The following is an 18,466-nucleotide window of genomic DNA, read 5'->3' on the forward strand; positions in this document are numbered from 1 at the left end:
TCCATTTCACAATCTGCTGGAGCCTGAAATACATTAACAGATTCATACATAGGATTTTCTCTCTTCTATTGGTCAGAATTATCTACTTCTATTCATAGATTTTTGGCACCATAATTTGCCTTGAAATACAACCAACTAATATTGCAGCATGCTAAATTTCAGCACAAAGATTAAAAATCTCTTTAATGCAGGACAGATGATCCTGACGGCTGCCCATTTTTGGGGGAATTCATGTCAAATGGCAACTTTGAGTACAATGCTGAATGTCCAAAATCTTTTGAAAACATCAGATAAACAGCACAGGCTTTATCACACTTCATAACAACACTATAAATAGCCAGAGTCCTGTGAGAGAATATAATCCAGTGGTTAGCATAAGATAAAATTATCCTTGCTCTTATCATTATCACTTTTAGATATATTAAAGCTTGATACACTAGTAGACACCATTTTCCTCTGGATACCTCTTCACCATTCATTCTCTTAAGATTCTGTAATCACATCCTAAGCTTAGAGCCCAAGTAATTTCCAATTTCAAAGGTTTGATTGCAGATACTTGGGAAATTCCCAAAGACAGAGGACCTTTCTGAAAGCAGTGAATGGTTCGAGCCGATTTGTGCCATGCTATGTACATAAAATGGAGTTCCCAAAGTTTGAAGCACATATCTCTTCAAGATAAAAATATAATTTTTGTTCATAAAGTCCTAAAGAGGAAAAACCAATTGCAATTTTCTGCAGGAAACAGGAATAGACCCTTCAAATAATACTGCATGAAATATTTCCAAAACATCACTAAAATAAACAATTGCATTCAAGAATTTTTACCCCTGAAACACTCCAAAAAAAAAAAAAAAAAAAAAAAAAATTTACTCAATACAAATATAGCAGGCATTCCATAAATTTTAAACGCAGGCTTGAGTTTGATCCTATATCTCATCCTCACAGCACCTGTTACTAGAATTAATTTCCTAAAAAAAGACAACATCTACATTTTATCTACTGAATAAAAGGAAGCTTGCTAATGAGGATGGACAAAATCAGGAACTGAGAAATCAGTCCAATAGCAGAGACTGCAGGAATCCAGATGATCCTTCCCTGCCCTCACTCTTGCTTTAGCACTCTACCAGGCAGATCTCCTCAGCCATAAGCAAAGGGGACAAAAATAGTGAAGACAGATGAAATACCACCTCAGAGCCAAGGATATGTCTTTGACCTTCTCTCATTTAGATATGGAGATGTAACATATGAGACCATAGAAAAGAAGAACAAGTCTCATGGTTCTATTTTCTGATGCCTTTTTTTCTGTGGTCCAACTCAGATCTGAAAATACTCCAGAGCTAAAATGCTTGCAAAGTTTTTCTGCTTGTTTCAAATACAGAATTTGGAACTCAGTATTTGTCACATTTGCTATAGTATTTGTACATCTGAGTCCTCCTAAAATTATCAATACCACGTTCAAGTAAAATAAAAAATTGTTTCCTTTCAATGTGATGGCTTAATTGCTCCCTGTGTTTATGGCCCCTGCTAAAGTTTCTATGCAAATGATGAGTTCCTGAGTTTTTTGGAAAATGACCTCTGTGGCAGGTGCTAATTATTTTCTTTTAGAAAAGACAAGTTGAAAAAATTGCACTGATTTTATGTTTAAAAATATAAAAATCAGCAATCAGATCTTCAGTGAAGAATATTACAGTCTCCAAAGTCACAGTTCAACAAAACTAATTGCAGTTACCTTTTAAATATTTTGAGAGTAAACATTTAATTAATTCAACACTATTAACTTTCAAAGACATTTTCCAACCTGGACAGTACTTAAATAATTTGAGTGTATGCAGTTAATTAGAAAATAATATTTTTAACACAACAGAAAGATAACTGACTCAAAACAAAACAAAACAAAACAAAAAAAAACTCTTTTACAGTAAAAATCCCTCATTCCTCTTGTACAGATATTTTCATACTAGCTCATATGCTAGCATCAAATTCCTTTGAATTTATGTATGGCATTAGTGACAAAGTTATTTGGTGTTTATGAAACCTGTATAAAATAGAAGACACATGCTTGGTGGCTTGGTGTCCCTACAGGATGGAGAGGGCCATATAGGTGAAAGGAGATAGTGTGACCAGCACATTTCAATTGGCAGGTGTCTGGAGTGTTTCTGTTCCACCCAGCATCTGGCACCGTAAACTTCCCTTTGGTACCAGTCACCCAGTAAAGTGAAGAAACAATTTTATCCATAAATGGAAGAGGCAAGAGAAGGAATTTAGAATCTCCCATTGTACCTGCGGATAGCACTGAGAGGCAGAAGGTGGGAGACAACTGTGCCCATGCTGCATGGCAGAAGCCCCACTCAGCTCTCCATATCCCAAAGGGCCATGGTTGGAGGATAAAGACATCACCTGCAGCTGGGCGGCATTTGAGATAGGTCTACAGGAGTAGTGTCACCTCTCATGGTGTGGGGGTGGTGTGCATGGACAGTTATATCTGGTTTTAAAGTCCTAAGAAGGAACTGAGTGATCTCAATATATTTAAATTTTGAGAGAAAACTCATTCTGTACAAAAGGTTTAGATTTTCATCTTCTTTCTTGTATCCATTTCTTATTTTTCGAAACTTTCTGCATTTACAGCCTTCCATCGTTTTGATTCCTTCTTCACTTTGTCACTGACAAGGAAAATCCCCCAAAATAAAGAAAGGAAACCAGTATTCTCAGTCTGTATCAAAAAGTCTATTCTTCATCACAGTTTTGCCCCCAGAAGATCACTCTTCTCTGTCTGATCGTCCTAATAAGAAAGAAATAGTGTGGCAGGACAAATTGTTTGTGTTCTGTTCATATGGCTGTCTGGGGAATAAAAGGTTCATCACAGCATAAATCAGCATCAGAATTTAATTTTAGCAGAAAAGCAGCTTGCAGTACCCACCTGCTTCCTCAGCTCCTGCTTGGAAACAATAATCACATTGGGAGGATCCCCAACAGCTGTGGCAGCCCCCCCAATATTTGTGAAGATTACTTCTGCAATCAAGACATGCCTTGGATCAAGATTCAGTACTTCACAGAGCCTGCAGTGTAAAGAAAATGAAATTAACATCTTACCCTCTGATCAAATTCCCTTAAATCTTAAAATCTATACAATTTACAAAACAAAGTTCTTCCAATGGAAAAACTGCAAGATGTTAACATTAATACATCTGCATGCTCATGTTTGTTGTGTATGACTGAACTTTTAATTTTATAAGCATTTCAGTAATTATAGAACTATCAATGTAAAATATGCGTATATTTTACATTTATAACGCAATAGTCAATGGCAATGAAATTGATGTGCTTAAAAAAGCATTTAATTAGAAGTAATTAATTATCCCAAGAGTTAGGCTGTACAGAAAATTGCATTTCAAATTTAAAACCATATTCACAGTGTTATACACCTTCTCAGCCATGGTTCTCAGGTCACACCAACATATGAATAACCACAAGCACTGCACTCATCCTCAGTTGCTGATTGTCATGTGGGGAGCAGAAGCAGAGGACAGGATATCTATCAGCCATGATTCATATATCAGAGACCTGTTTTCAGCCTAGCTTTACCTGGTTAATTCTTCTCCCAATTTTACCCATTCCCTAAAGCCTGATGGTAAGGTGTGAGGCCAGGGTGATTTGGGAGTACATGTCCTGTACTCACTTCCGACCACAGTGCAGGAAGGAAAATCCACTCTGCTTTTCAAGGGGCCATTCAAGGGCTTAAATTATTGCCCCCTCCAACTTAATATGGGATACGGAAAAGGCTGGGCAGTGAGCTTTCATCCTAAGGATTTCATTCCTTGTAGCACTGCCAGTCATTTCCCTGAAGGAAGAGTTCAGCTTTATGGCTCTAAGTCTATATTATTAAAATCTATATTTCAAAGAGAAAAGTGTTGCACAGAAGCTTAACTTGATACACTTACCTGTCACCAGGATTATCAATTTAAAAACTGGAAAAAGCACTGTCAGCCAATACAAATGTCAGTACATAAAAAGTCCAGAACGAAATAACTGTACAAAAACTGCATTTATTTCCCCTAATAGTGTAAAATTATGCAGTTGAAGTGTGCTGTACAGTAGAAGTAGCCCAATTGTAACCGTTGTGGCACTATACCACAACCATACTTGTACGCTGATCTTCCTCACTCCTTCTTTTCCAGTGTTTCTAAAGTTAGCTTTCCTTTAGTGTTTGGTTTGTCTTTTTGTTGTTGTTTTTGTTTATGTGTTTGTCCTGTTGTTGTTAGTGGCTTTTTTTTTTTTTTTTATGAGTCCAGTGGTAACTTGAAGAATTAATCTCTGATGTACTCCAAGAAAGGCCAATCCTGAAGTACAGCACAATCCCAGTATGCAAGCTGAACAGGTCGACTGAACTTTCTCAGCACACTCACCCCAATTATATGATTTCACATGTGAATAACTATAGCCTTTCCCAGTTCCCAGCAACAAAGTATCTTGAAAATAAACAATAGCTAAGAATGTTAGCTATTAATTATCAGCCTACTGCAAAACGCGGAGAGAAACAAGCATCATGTTTTACATCTTATTAGTGACAGTCTAAATCCTTATATGCACAGAATGAGTGGCATTTTCTGCAGGCTTTTATTTCCATGGCAATGGCAACGCAGCGTGACGGATCAAAGCTTTAGGCTGAAGACAATGGCAGTGAGATAAGATAAGAACAGAAAAACTGATCCCCATCATGAAGTTTCAGAATTATATAATTTCAGAAATAGGCAACTATTAGCTTAGAGGAGAGATAAAATTATTTTTGCTTTGGTAATATTTTGCAACTTTGGTGTTACAAATGCATTTGGCATAAAATAGAATAAATGCTACAGTAGCTCTGCATGTGAAAAGTAGTTCATAATGCATTGGCATCTGGCTTTCAATTCATTCCCAGTTGCATTTAATACAAAATATCCTGCAACAGAGATAAATAAAACTCAGTGTTTAATAATTGCTTACTGTTACAGGTGAAATCATTAATCGGAATAGGGCAAAGTGATCTCTTCAAAGTATAACCAGACAAAAAAAAAAATGAAGCTTTCATTTACCGTTTCCCAATCCAGAATAAATTGCACTTGCAATTTTATGTGTTTATTTTTGTGGGTTTTTTTTTTTTTTTTTGTTACTGTTTTATACTACCTCATAAAATAGGACCATATCCTAATAGAATTTTGTGTACTTTAATGTGACAGTAACTGCAAGTATTACATCACTTGGGATCATCTTTATCTCCTAGATCTTTCAGAAACTAAACCAGGTTAACTGGACACAGGTTAAATTCATGTTAAGCAGTATTTATAATTACACACTCATATAATGTAATTGCAAATCTGGTGCTGTTAATTTACATAATCCTGAAGTAATTAAGTTGCTGTTCCAAATATCTAACCTTAATTCATGAAATTGGTCTGCAACTGTACCAATGTCATAATCACTAGCAGGGAGAAAATTCAATTTCAAAGACTTTTACTTGAAATATTGAAATATTCCAACCTCTACCAGAAGGGCTAAACTTCAGGAAAAAAAAAAAAAAAAAAAAATTAAAAGACAAAATAGTATTTAACCAGTAAAGAACAAGGTACCTTTCATTTAAAATATTCTCCCTCCTTATAGGATGAAAAAATATCACCTGCAAGGGATTAGTGGTACAATATGCTATTGCAGTTCAGATATGGAGACAAATCAGAGTGATTAGCTGCCAAGGCAGCTGCCAATGGAACAGGCTTCAGATATATACTCATCACCAACACTAAAGGAAAACAGCAACTCATCACTTTGAAAACATCAGCTCTTTACCCTCCTAAAATAGGCGTATTTGAAGTTTTGATTTCCGTTTAGATGACCAAGAAAAGTCCAAACAAGCATGTTTGCACATAGATTTACTACTGATTGCTGGCTGTAAAACACTAAATCCAAAACCATAACAATAAAGTACCTTATGGTTACTGGAGTAAAGAGCAACATTGTGGTAACGTTGTCCAAAAATGCAGAAAGAATTGCAGCAATAAGGCACAGAAGCGTAATCATGGCCCACACCTTGCCTCTAGAGAATCGATAAGCCTAATAAAAACAAAAAAAAATAGCATCAAAATCAAAAGGCTGGAATGTTCCATCTAACTTTAGAAAAAATGACGGATAAACAACCTCACAACAGTGAAACAACAGTGAGCTCAGAGAAGCTCCATGCACCTCCAGCAGTGCCCTCTCTAATATTAATTAATTTAGCAGTAAGACAATTCTCAGAAGTATGCAAATATCTCCACCAAGCAGAGGAAGAAACAAACGTGAAGAGACTCCATGCTCCACTGCCAGACACAAAGGGGGTCTGTGGTAGGAGTAGGGCTGAGTTCCCACTTTCTGCCTTTGAGGCTGAGTGGATTAGTATGGTTCAGCCCTCCCACCACCTCCACACAATGGGATACCTTTCCTGTCCTCAGAGAAGCACTGACAGGGCTATACAGCTTGGGCACCTATCCACCCACATTTTCTTTAGGTGTTCTTTGCTCAAAGCAGTATTTTTTATTGCTTTTTTTTATTTCTTTCCACAGTTCTCAAGAAAATTAAGTTTTGCAGCAGGTGAAGGAGTTCCTCAATATAAGTAATACTTGCTTTACAGCCAATCCATCAGAATTACCCTTTTCATGCATTCTTTGGTTCTACTGCTGTGCAAAGGTCTGTGGTCATTTATCATCTGTGATTGTAAAACTGATTGTTCCCATATTTCCTCTCTCCTACTGCCAGAGATAAAGAAAGATTTTAGCTACAGAGGAACTACAGTCTTGGGGAAGTTAGTGGGATAATTCAGCTCTATACTGTTTATATACTTGTGTACCCTACTGGGGGCCTTTGCCATTCTCAGAAAAACAAAAAAAAAAAAGAAAAACTGAATTGCCTTAAGGGCTTCCTTTCATTCCTGAGAGATTTTTTCAAAATTACAAGATGACCGCTGTCACTTGCAATATGATAGATGTAAACTGCCCAAAGAGAGTTCCTATTATACCAAGTCATATCACAGAAGATCTTACTAAATACTAACAATTAATTTAATAATAATTAAGAGTACTAAAACAAACCTACCTTTACTGCACAGTAATCAAAGAATCCAGTTTCTGAAAATATGGCCACTAAAACCATCTACCAAAAAATGAAGAAAAAAAAAAAAAAATAGTTTGCAAATACTATTACACAAAAACAATGTGATGTACTTTATGTCCCTAAAAATTGTCTCTTATATTTGACAAAGTTTTGAGAATCTAATCACCATCATATCAGGATATCCAGTACAGCCGTCAGACACCTCAAATATCATCATATAGTGAAATTTTGTTCTCAATATAAACAGTCTCTAAATTAGTCTGGTTTAATTTATTTGTTATGACTAAGTAGGCATCATACATGAAAGACTCAAAGTATCTCCCTTATGTCATCAACCAAGGTAAGACAATAACTGTGAGTTTTCAGCAGTAATGCACTACAAAGTACGGAAGATACCAATTTCTGCACTTTCCAACATTTCTGGGAATTTGCCAGTCCATCCAACTTTGCCGCCAATAGATTTTATGGGGTTCTTTTGCTTTCTTTTTCTGTGGGCAGGACAGGAGGGTGGGGAGTATTGTCAGGAAATAAAAAAGGCTCAGATTGTCAACAGATAGCAGCAATTTTGTCTGCATACACTGTGTATTTCATGTTAGAGTTAAATCACACTTTTGACCATAAATAGTTCTGGACAAAAGTGATTAAGATAATGTATTATTATAATCTGATCAAATATTTGTCCTCCTTTTCAGGTTTTCTCTTTTTGGTTCCAAACAAAGCACTAAGGCAACAGAAGACTTTTTTTCCAGCTAAGTGTGTTTGGGGAAGGTTTTGAGAAAACAAAATTAGCAAGACAAGTGATAATACTTGGCAGTTAAACAGGTCTTTCCTATTATGAACCTCAATTATATTTTTGGCATGTTATCACAATTTTACAGAAGAAAAAAAGAACCTGAATCCAAATTTTCAAAGGTCCTTTCAGAGGTCTGTTCATAATCCTTTTGATCAACACCGTAAGGAATAAATTTTCATCAGAACAAAACCATCTAGATATTGAATGTGAGAATTTCAACATATTTAGAGCAAGAGATACATCTTAATTACCATTCCAAACAGCAGTGCCAGTGTCTCATAATCAATCCACTCTACCACTTTGACCATACTCGGCCTCTGCAATCAAAAAATACAATTACCAGTGAATACCATGGAGCAGCTAACTTGTGATTAGCTATGAAATACAAACTCCATTTAATTAGTGAGTCATTTAAATAAGCCACGAATGAAATTAATGAGCACTCCTTTAAGTCACACCAAAAATCTCTTATTATTTTATTACTATTTTTACTTCTACTACAACTAATTAAAAGTACTGCAACATCCTAAGTGAGTCATTATCAAAAGTCTACGTTAAGTTCTTGGTTTATTTATCTATTTGCTCCTTACATAGCATTACAGAAATAAACGATAACAGAATTATATCGTACAATCCACTTTTCTTTTTCCTTAGAGAACAAAAGCATACAGCTTTAGCTGCGAACAAGCTGGGGGGAGTTTAAAGAAACGCAGCTTGATTGGTATATTAACATTACTGAAAATAACAGTGTTAAAGTCTGAATTAAACTGAAAATACCTGTAATCAGCTCCCTACAAATCAGAACAAAATGTATCAGTTGACTTTTCTCCTCTCCCTGTCCATACCCTAAGCTCTTCTGTTTTCCCTGTGATGTTTTTTCAACCCAATATCTTCCCTACCATCTCACTCTCTTTAAAAAGACTACTGCGTCCATTTGCAACATAACACTCTCTGGAATTTTTTATATCATAGAAAGAAACAAACTGAGTACTTCCAGTTCAATAACTTACCTCCCCAATAACAGCTAATGCAGCCAAAGCTGCCAAAGAGCCTAGCATCGCTGCAAGAGTCCTGTGAACGATCTGCAAGGAAAGGTAAGAAGCAATCTTTTAACATCTCCTTATTACTGAAAGAATAAAATCTCCTATAGTTGATTCTTTTTCCTTTCATTCTTTCTTTTTTTTCCTTTTTTTTTTTTTTTTTTCCTTATTTTACCCCACTGTCCTCTCAAAAGAGAAAAAAACACCTGAGGAGGGAGTGGCTGATTACTTTGTCTCACTGTGGGATAAAGAAAAGGGATTTGAGCATGACTTTTTTTTTTTAATTTTCCATCCATTCACCTGAGAAGGAAAGGAATCCATCTTCTCAACTTAAGGATAAAAATACTGGGCAACCCATTCTGAGCTAGTCTTCCTGCTTTCCCTTCACAGCCCGCAGGAAGAAGACATGACCAGGAGGTGATCCACCTCAATCTTTCTAGGTGCTTTCTCATCTCCAAATGAACTACAATGACTTACAAAGAAAATCTCTCAGACCTGAAGCAAATTAATCCTACAGAGACACACTAGATTGAGTTTCCAAGTCTACTTTGTAGTCTGGGGTGCAGACAGATCTCATAAGCTTGTGCACTTGCTTTTTCTCTCATAAATGCATAGCAGTCTTCCTTCATACAGTGGCTTTCTACATTAGCATTTTCTCTACAGAAAGCTTTCAATTCAAGAAGGACATATACTTCATACTTTAAATATATACCTTTTTAACACTTCAACAGTTCATACAACATACAAGCTTTTGTCCATGCCTATATATCCAATGAATCAATTGCACTTAAAATTCTCAAGGAGAAAGTATGAAAGCAGACATGCCCTGAAAAAAATTGCTTTTTCTCCTAGTGCTCATTTGTAATTATTTAATCTACCATGTCTGGAAGATCACAGATTGTGTAAAATAAGTCAATTAAAGTTAGAATGTAATTAATAATATTCACACTACAAAAGACTGAATCTAATCAACAGCATTTATTATTAATGTGTCTAAATATTCAGACATAAGCCAGAATTATATCTGAGACAGAAATAAGGCAGTCTAGAAATATTTCTTTTTATGAGAAATATTTTGCTGATAAGAAACAATAGGATGCGAACATCTCAAGGCTCTCCCACCTCCTTGGAAAGGAAAGAAAAAACGAGACATTTGGCTTTGATTTTTTCCTTGAACTTAAATTTTTTACAGTAACGATAAACAACAAAGCAACTTGGCAGGTGAATAGAAAAATAAACAATTTAATTGGCTAATCTTAGGATTCAATTGAAAAAATTGTCCTATCTTCAAAATGCATAGAAGAATAATTTGGTCATAGTAGCAAAGGAGGGTTTCTATGTTCTAATGGTATAATACTACATAGCACAGATTACATCTCCAACAAGCTTCCACAAAAGTGTGTGGTAAGTCATGATTATATCTACAGTCTCTAGGTACAGAGTGTTGATATGAATATACTTCTACAGCCTTTATGAAACTACAGTATTGAGGGGCATTCAATATACTCAACAACTAATGTCTGGCAACAGCATCTTGCAATTATGCCACACAGATCTCTCCAACGATAGACATGAAACAGAGGCATTAACCAGGGAAGATTAGTTTCTTATCAAGACAAAGTAAATGGTAAGATACGGGGCAATCCTCTGTGTTCCTCAGACTACAGGCTTTCTCCTCATCTAATCATCACTCGCGCTGATTAGCTCCTTCTAATCAGAACTAATCAGTTCTGACAGTTCTCAGAAAAATGTCATGGGTTTTCCAAGATTTGATTGGTCTTAGGTATTTTATATTGTTACTTTTGATTTTTTCACATAAGACCTTTGTCTTTGTATTCTTAATTAACTATACTGGGTTGACTAAATTTTCAGTTTCTATGAGCTTGCTGTGGCCGTCCTGTACTTGAAGGGAGCATATAAACAGGAGGGGGATTTACGAGGGTGGAGAGTGATAGAACAAAGGGAATGGTTTCAAACTGAGACAGGGGAGGTTTAGGTTAGATATTAAGAAGAAGTTTTTCACACAGAGGGTGGTGACACACTGGAAAAAATTGCCCAAGGAGGCTGTGGATGCCCCATCCCTGGAGGCATTCAAGGCCAGGCTGGATGTGGCTCTGGGCAGCCTGGTCTGGTGGTTGGTGACCCTGCACATAGCAAGGGTGTTAAAACTAGATGATCATTGTGGTCTTTTCAACCCAGGCCATTCTATGATGCTATGATATGATCTTTGGGTAAAACCTGCTTTAATTTCTCTAGAAGGATGGGGGGAAGTATATAAATGGAGTAATCCATCAGTTCCTTTATCCTAGTGATTTTTCAAGGGGCCCATACAAAACATATCCTGAAGAATTAATCAAGACTATTCAGATACGAAGTTGTATTGCAAAAAATATTGTCAAGCGTGCAACTCTTCATTTCAGCAAACTATCAAGTGGAAATTTCATAGCAAAATTAAAACTGGAAAGCACTGAGACATATAATTATTCAAAAGATGAGTTTTGGAGGAGGCTTCAGAAAAAGTGGATGACTCTTTGATTTTCTTTTCACATAAAGCAAACCGTAAACAAACCATTTATTTGTATGTGCATTTTAAAAGCTTACAGAAGGAGAAAATAAGATATACCATTTATAAGCTATGCCACACTGAACCACAGTTCCATCTAATGCCTATACTATTTTTATCTCTGGAAAATCTCACATTCAGAAGGCATCATGTTAGGCAAAAAATCATTATTGTTCTTTTGGAAAATAGCATGGACCCAATCCAAAATCTTGGGAAGTCTGAAAAGAAGATAAACATCATTTCAGAATGAATGTCAGAATCCATAAGCAAAAGCTCAGGTACAGAATTGAAAGAGCTCAGAAATTAATTGACACAGACATGTAGCCTCAGGAAAGCTGAGAGATTTGATGGACTTTTGAACGCAAAGAAATTTTGCAAGTTTACATGTGAAATCATCCATACTCATTTGATCCTTCTCATCCTTGAGAAAACATATCTTTACGCTACTTCATAAGCAAAGACAATTAAGCTGAAAGAACCGTGATTCATAAGGATTCCCCCTTTCAAGTTGGAACTGTCTATAACATCACAGATATTGGTTGACCCAAGCATGATTAGTTTGGATCCCAGTCATTGCCAGAGACACACAGGCTCTGGGTAACTGAGAGGCATAGTTTTGGTTGCTTGGGCTGTAATACATTTAAGCACAAGACTCTGTACAATGTATCCTCATCAAATACATGATGTAATCAATAATTCTTATGTATCTTTCTTTGATACCTAAACGTTCCTCCCTATTTCATCTCTCCCTTCCAAAACCCATCCCCATCACTGATAACTTCTTGTCTGGACTACTGTTCAGCTACACTTCATTCCTTTGACAGAAACCACCACCAAAATTCTTTCCATCCTGCAGACGTCATACCAGCACCTCTTTTTCATTCTCTCTCCAACACGCCTCTTATCCAAATGTCCTTTTCCGTTCCTCCTCATTCTGTCAAAGCCAAATGCCAAATGCCAAAGGAACACCTTACTTTCATCTCACCCATTTCTTCCATCCTGCAAATGGATCCCCACATTGTGATGATTTTAGACCACTCTATGAAATGCATTTCCTATAAAAGCTAATTTCCTGAAAAGATTTCTTTGAAAAATCAAGTAACAGCCATTGAGAAGGAAAATCAAAATGGGCAAGGAGGATGAAAGTTTGCATGCTAGAGCTCCCCACCTCGTTTTACAATCTCTTCATAGAAAGGAAATCTTCACCATCATCTCTGTCTTTGTCTGCAGAACAGAACACCTAGCATTGCTCAACTGGTGAAACAGCAAAGGATAGCACTTATCTTTTACAAAGTGATAGTTAATTCAATACAAACTGCTACTGAAAGCAAGGCAGCACAGATTTTAATATTTTCAATGCACAAATCAGGCCCAGAGGTCACTGATACAGGATATCATTTATGTTGAGAGTTGAGAAACAGAATGAAAATTTACACAATTTTATATAAGCAATTAAAACACCCAAAGATGCAAAAATGGAGCCTGTTAAAAGTAGTATCAGCAATGTAGGCATCATGACAGCAATACTTCAGAGTCATACCATAATGTGAAATCATAATAAGGAGAGATCAGAAATAGTTTTATAAGAATTTTATTCTTAATTATCTATAGAAACTTGTCTCTTATCTATAGAAAGCTTGCCTTCTGTGCAATAGTGTGCCAAATGCTGATTTTGTATAATAGTTTCCATACTCTAAAATGAGAATTTAAGTCTAACATAAGAAATCAAAACAATCCAAATCAATTATGCAACAAGTATGCTGTGCTTGAAGTTATTCAAAAATATGCATTTCCACAGCTTTAATGCAAACTGGACTTACACAATCTAGAGCTTTGTCATGTTTAAATCTCTTTATCAATCTGAAATGCTTTTGAAGTGCTTTTTAAAGTTCTGTACAAAGTTCATCAGATTTCTTGGTAGACTACAATAACACCATTATAAAAATGATCCAAAATTCTACCACTTTATCTTGTAAAGTGCTCCAGGAGGCAAACGGAAATTATTTAGGAGATGAGCAAATGGTGACCTGTATGCTATTTCAGAGCATACATTTCCTAGCTGAAATCTAGGGCATGCATATTTCTAAAATGTGCTGCTGAAGATATTTGATAAATCATACATCACACCCAACATTTTATTTCCACAAGTCTTTCTTTATAAGTGATAAATGGTAGTTGAAAGATGACTGTCAGTGACTTTAATGTAAAGCTTCAAATGCAGCCTCAGTTCGTTTCTCACCCTTCTGTTTTTTTTCTCCACTGAAGCCTATTGCATTAAAATACTTCTTTTCCAGAAAAATTCATTTTCACATGATAGACTGGCAGCACTGCTTCATTTCAACAGGAGGTGGTTATTCACAAACCTTTATTTACATATGAGCTTTATACATTTTCCACCCACCTCCACAGCAGCTGAGACCTTTGCTATAAAACCCACAGCCAAATCCCTCTTAGACTTCACAAAGTCTATAGTTCAACAGTTTATTCTCAGGGGACAGTGACAAAGAGAATGGAAATAAAATTTGCTCTAGGAAAGTTTTTTTCTGACTTAATGTTTTATATCATTTCCTTTCTCTGTTTTAGTAGCGTTTTAGTTTTTACCGTGTTAAAAATATCCTCAGCAGAGGAAGAAGAATTTTCTTCAAAGAGGAAGAGTTTGTTTTTCCTACATACAGTCAAGACAGTATTAACTTAACTGCAACAGTACATATGTTCAGAAATCCTCCGTGAAGATCATTTTACCATTTGCTATCATATACTTCATAAATTTTGGTACTCTGCATTACCTTGGACTAATCCAACAGTTTTTGTAAGATACAGACAAAACTTCAGTCTTTCATGTCATGTGGATTTGATCCACTTATGGTTTGGAAAATGAACAACAAAACCAAAAACTGCCATCAAAAACTGAAACCCAAACTGATATTTGAAAAAAAAAAAAAAAAAAAAAAGTAATTTTGCTAACTAACATAAATATTTTTTCCTTACTCTATCATTTAACATAACTGAAAATCTGTGCTTATGTTAGAGAAAAAACAAAGGTCAAAAAAGCCTCACGATACTTTGAACTGTTTCACAGCAGATCCAGATTTCAAAGCTGAATGGCATCAAATGCTCAATTTATGGAATGTGCTCCACTTCTGACAAATTGTACAATCTGGACAGAATATAAACTAGTAGTCTAGAAACGCAGGCTGTAGTCAGGTATAGGCGAGACTGGAGCAGAAAAAAAGGAAAGTCAGTGGAGCCAGTCATATTTTATTTCCCTCATGCTCACGTACATTAACGAGCCCATCTAACCAGTACCAGTGATAAAGGCAAAGCAGCATACCTCCCCCCAGCTGGTGATGGCAGCTAAAGCCATCCTCACTCTCATCCTACATGAGCTCTGCAGAAGCAGATCTGCTGCTCCTTCAGTCACAAAGCATTCCTCGTTGTGCCTGGGAACCCCTCACGGGGAACCTGACTCAAGAGCTAGTGCAAAATGGACAACAGAAAATTAATTGCCTTAGAATTACTTAGGTAAGTAGTAGCAAGTAAATTCTGCAGGGATTTAATGAACCAGAAGAGTGTTGCTCAACTCAGTTTAGAAAGTATATCTTACACTGATGAAGAATTCAGGGATAGTTCTTGGGGCAAGCACATGGGGAACAGATGTTGAAATACTGTGTACCTCTAAGATTCCAAAGGTACTAAAAGCATTGCAAAAGTCACTAAGAGCAAGGACAGCTGTTTATATCTTTTTCTGAAAATTAGGATATTATCTATATGCTGTACCTACACACAGCGAGCAAATCGTAAAATTAGACTATACACTAGAATTAATTTTTAGAAAATCTTAGTATCAGGCTCATTTTTGTAAGTCAATATATATCAAAAACACATCACTGTACCTAAAAAAAAAAATAGATTATTCATTTTCAAAAAAATTCAGTGGTAATTCAATATGATAGTACTAGCATAAGCATGAAATGTGTGCTTAGGATCACCATATACCATCATACCTATTTCTAAGAGATTCATATAAAATAAATAAATTAGTTAAATTAAAAAAACAGGAGTCTGTCATATCTTGCAGTTATTCCATTAAAGTCATTAGTGAGTGTTTTCTAGCCTTTTCCTACTGGGATGGCTCTGATATAAGAAAACTATACCCCTTCAGGAAATACTGGTTAGGAAAATTCAGTAATATCTGATAGTCTGAGAGTCTCGCAGACTCAAATGTTGAAAGTGTGTGTTTTTATTTGCTTTGTATTTGGGGATTTTGTCTTAATGTAAAAATGGACAGAGATACACCAAGATGAATGAATCACAGAAACACAGAATTATATTGTTTGGAGGGACCTCTGGACCTGCTGTAATCTGACCTGGTGTAATCAGGTCAGACAAATAAAAAGTAGAACCCTGTGAATAGACAGGACAGTGATCATTTTTATGTTTCAAAGCATATAAATCCTGCAATATTTTACCTACAAAAAATATTTGCTATATGACTAAAGTAGAGATATCAGGTCCTGAGCCAGAAAAGAACGTGGTGGTGCTACCTGGAAGATGATAAACCAGACTGCTACCGCAGGCAGACATAACCAAAACTATTGTATATTGACAGGTTGGCCTGGCAACAAGTTTTCAGTCTTGCAAAACCTTTGCTGTTATGGAATGTTTTCTTGAAAAGAAGATGAAATCATTTGTATTCCCCCAGTTATCACAGCATCCTAAAGTCTAACTACATTAGAATTTCTAATGTAAAGAAATTAAATGAAGAAAGTCACAAAACTTCAAGTCTGCTCCCTACATTCTCCCATGTTATTTTTGTCTTTGCTGAAGGAAAACACCATCTGCAATCCCAGAGCAGTCTCATCCATGATTGTGTGCATTAGAAGCGTATGTCAGTTTTAATACCTTGTTAAAATTTTACAACTTCATGGCCCTCTAAAACTCTGCTGTAGGCGGGGTAGAAGTTGTACAGCAACATTCAATTAAGCTAATTTAATGTTCTATTGCCTGTCTCAAACAGAAAACAAAACAAACAGAAAAAAATCAACATATACAGTCAGTGAAGAAAGGCAAGACGTTTGTGCTTGATAGTCTTTCAAAAATTGAACATATAGTGTTTAAAAATTAGTTTTAAAAGGCAATGGAGAATAGAAAATGGACATTTAGAAATTAGTTTTTACACTTAGCATTGGAAATATGACTCCTATTATTACTGAAAAGCATAATATTCTGGGGAAAGTGGAGCCTGGGTGCTAGCACCTTTTAAAGCTAGCAATGCCATCTACTTCCCAGAATAGCGAGCAGCACCATCCAGTGGAAATTTTTTTTCTGTGAAGTTCTTAATTAAGGTCAATTTACACACTACAGAAGTACTGCCTAAGAAGCACCACATCTAAGACATTTTTCTTTAAAGAGCACACTTGTATGTACACACACACACACACATATAGAGGAAAGACAGATTTTCACCAAGATAGATCTGAAAAATCAGACAACTGTGGTTGTAAACTCAGATAAATAATACAAAATTGTTCTTAGAGCAAATTGGGATCAAACTGAGGATTTTCCTTGCTAATACAGTATTTTTATTTTAACTTTTTCTGTCCTTGCCCTAAAGCACTCTGTGTTTCCTTTACACTTCTTTTTTGCAGTTTTGACAGTTACAGTTCTAACTGTAGTTTATCTAACTGGTGCTAGCTGTGTCTTATTGGAGCCTTTTTGTTGGTGGCAGTGTCTCCACTCCATCTAAGTGGCAAAAATCACGGCACCTTGGCAGTACCAATCCACTGCTGCTTGTAAGAAATGACTTGTAATATGCCTGCACAGCTGCTTTAAAGTCATGGGTATCTCCAAACAAGTCACACTGGACTCAATGATTCTTGTGGTTCCTTCTAACTTAGGATATTCTATGATTCTGTGATCCTCCTATATCAGAGGAAGGAAAGAAATGACTATAATGTTTCACAGTCCATACTGCTTAATTACTAGCTCAGTCACAAGCTTCTGTTTGCGCCTCACCAACACATAGACAAAATCCAGAGTAAAGTTTGGAAAAAGTTCCATCCAGGAAACAGGAGGGATGGATCTTCCCTACATCTGGATCTACATGTTCAGTCCAGTCCTCTAGCAACTATCTCAGCAGACTTTGCCTCCTACCACAACTTTATAGGCTTCAATGCCTTTGCCCAGTGCATGCTGCCTATTCTATTTCATGAAGGTATCACTTTCTTGAGAAAGGGCTGGCAAGACAGCCCTTATTATCTTGCACATTTTCAGCTGGGGAAAAAAAAACAAAAGCAATAGGAGATATTTGAATATAGTTCTCTATTCTACTAGGGTCTCCAAATTATCATGGAATCATAGAATCATAGAATGGTTTGGGTTGGAAGGGACTTCAAGGATCATAAAGATCCAACCCACGGGCAGGGCTGCCAACCTTCCCATTTAATACAAGATCAGGCTGCCTAGGGCCCCATCCAGCCTGGCCTTGAACACCTCCATGGATGGGGCATCCACAATCTCTCTGGGCAGCCTGTTCCAGTACCTCATCACTCTCATTGTAAAGAAAGTAGACTTAAAATTACCTGCTGTTGAGGAAAAATGCAGCCAGCATGCTCCTGAGGTATCTAAATTTTTCTTGAAGCTAGATTACTCTACTGGATTTTACATTTTAGGTGTCATCACACTGTATTCAGATTTCGTGGAACAACCAGCATTAATGATCTATGCCTCCATCTAGCGAGTTTGCTCTATGGGTCCTATTGGCTCCATTTCTATCTCATGTAAATATCTATCTTCATGTAAAATGGCATAGATCACCAAGAGAATCAAGAAGTCTTTGCTCTCCGTCATGTTTGTACAGCTGGAGGATGGCTGGCAAACACAAGGACATTGCCTTTTCAGCTCTGCCCCCACCTTGTGCTCTTTTTCTCCCTAACCAGCCCCAGTCATAAAGGC

At 36.4% G+C, this 18,466-nt stretch overlaps 1 protein-coding gene across 1 annotated transcript in view; it reads right to left on the reverse strand.

Annotated features, from left to right (window-relative positions):
- The window catches only part of OCA2 (OCA2 melanosomal transmembrane protein), a 177,617-nt gene that overhangs the window by 91,120 nt on the left and 68,031 nt on the right, over positions 1-18,466 (reverse strand). Inside the window, exons 10-14 of the mRNA XM_042867669.1 lie at positions 8,920-8,991; positions 8,161-8,226; positions 7,099-7,155; positions 5,957-6,081; positions 2,918-3,056 (exon numbers count right to left, since the gene is read on the reverse strand). Coding sequence (XP_042723603.1) covers positions 2,918-3,056; positions 5,957-6,081; positions 7,099-7,155; positions 8,161-8,226; positions 8,920-8,991 — 459 coding nt within the window. The remainder of the gene's footprint in view (positions 1-2,917; positions 3,057-5,956; positions 6,082-7,098; positions 7,156-8,160; positions 8,227-8,919; positions 8,992-18,466) is intronic.

Source organism: Lagopus leucura, unplaced genomic scaffold (assembly GCF_019238085.1).
Source record: "Lagopus leucura isolate 7727_CA_CO unplaced genomic scaffold, USGS_WTPT01 Super-Scaffold_100001, whole genome shotgun sequence".
NCBI classification, from domain to species: domain Eukaryota; kingdom Metazoa; phylum Chordata; class Aves; order Galliformes; family Phasianidae; genus Lagopus; species Lagopus leucura.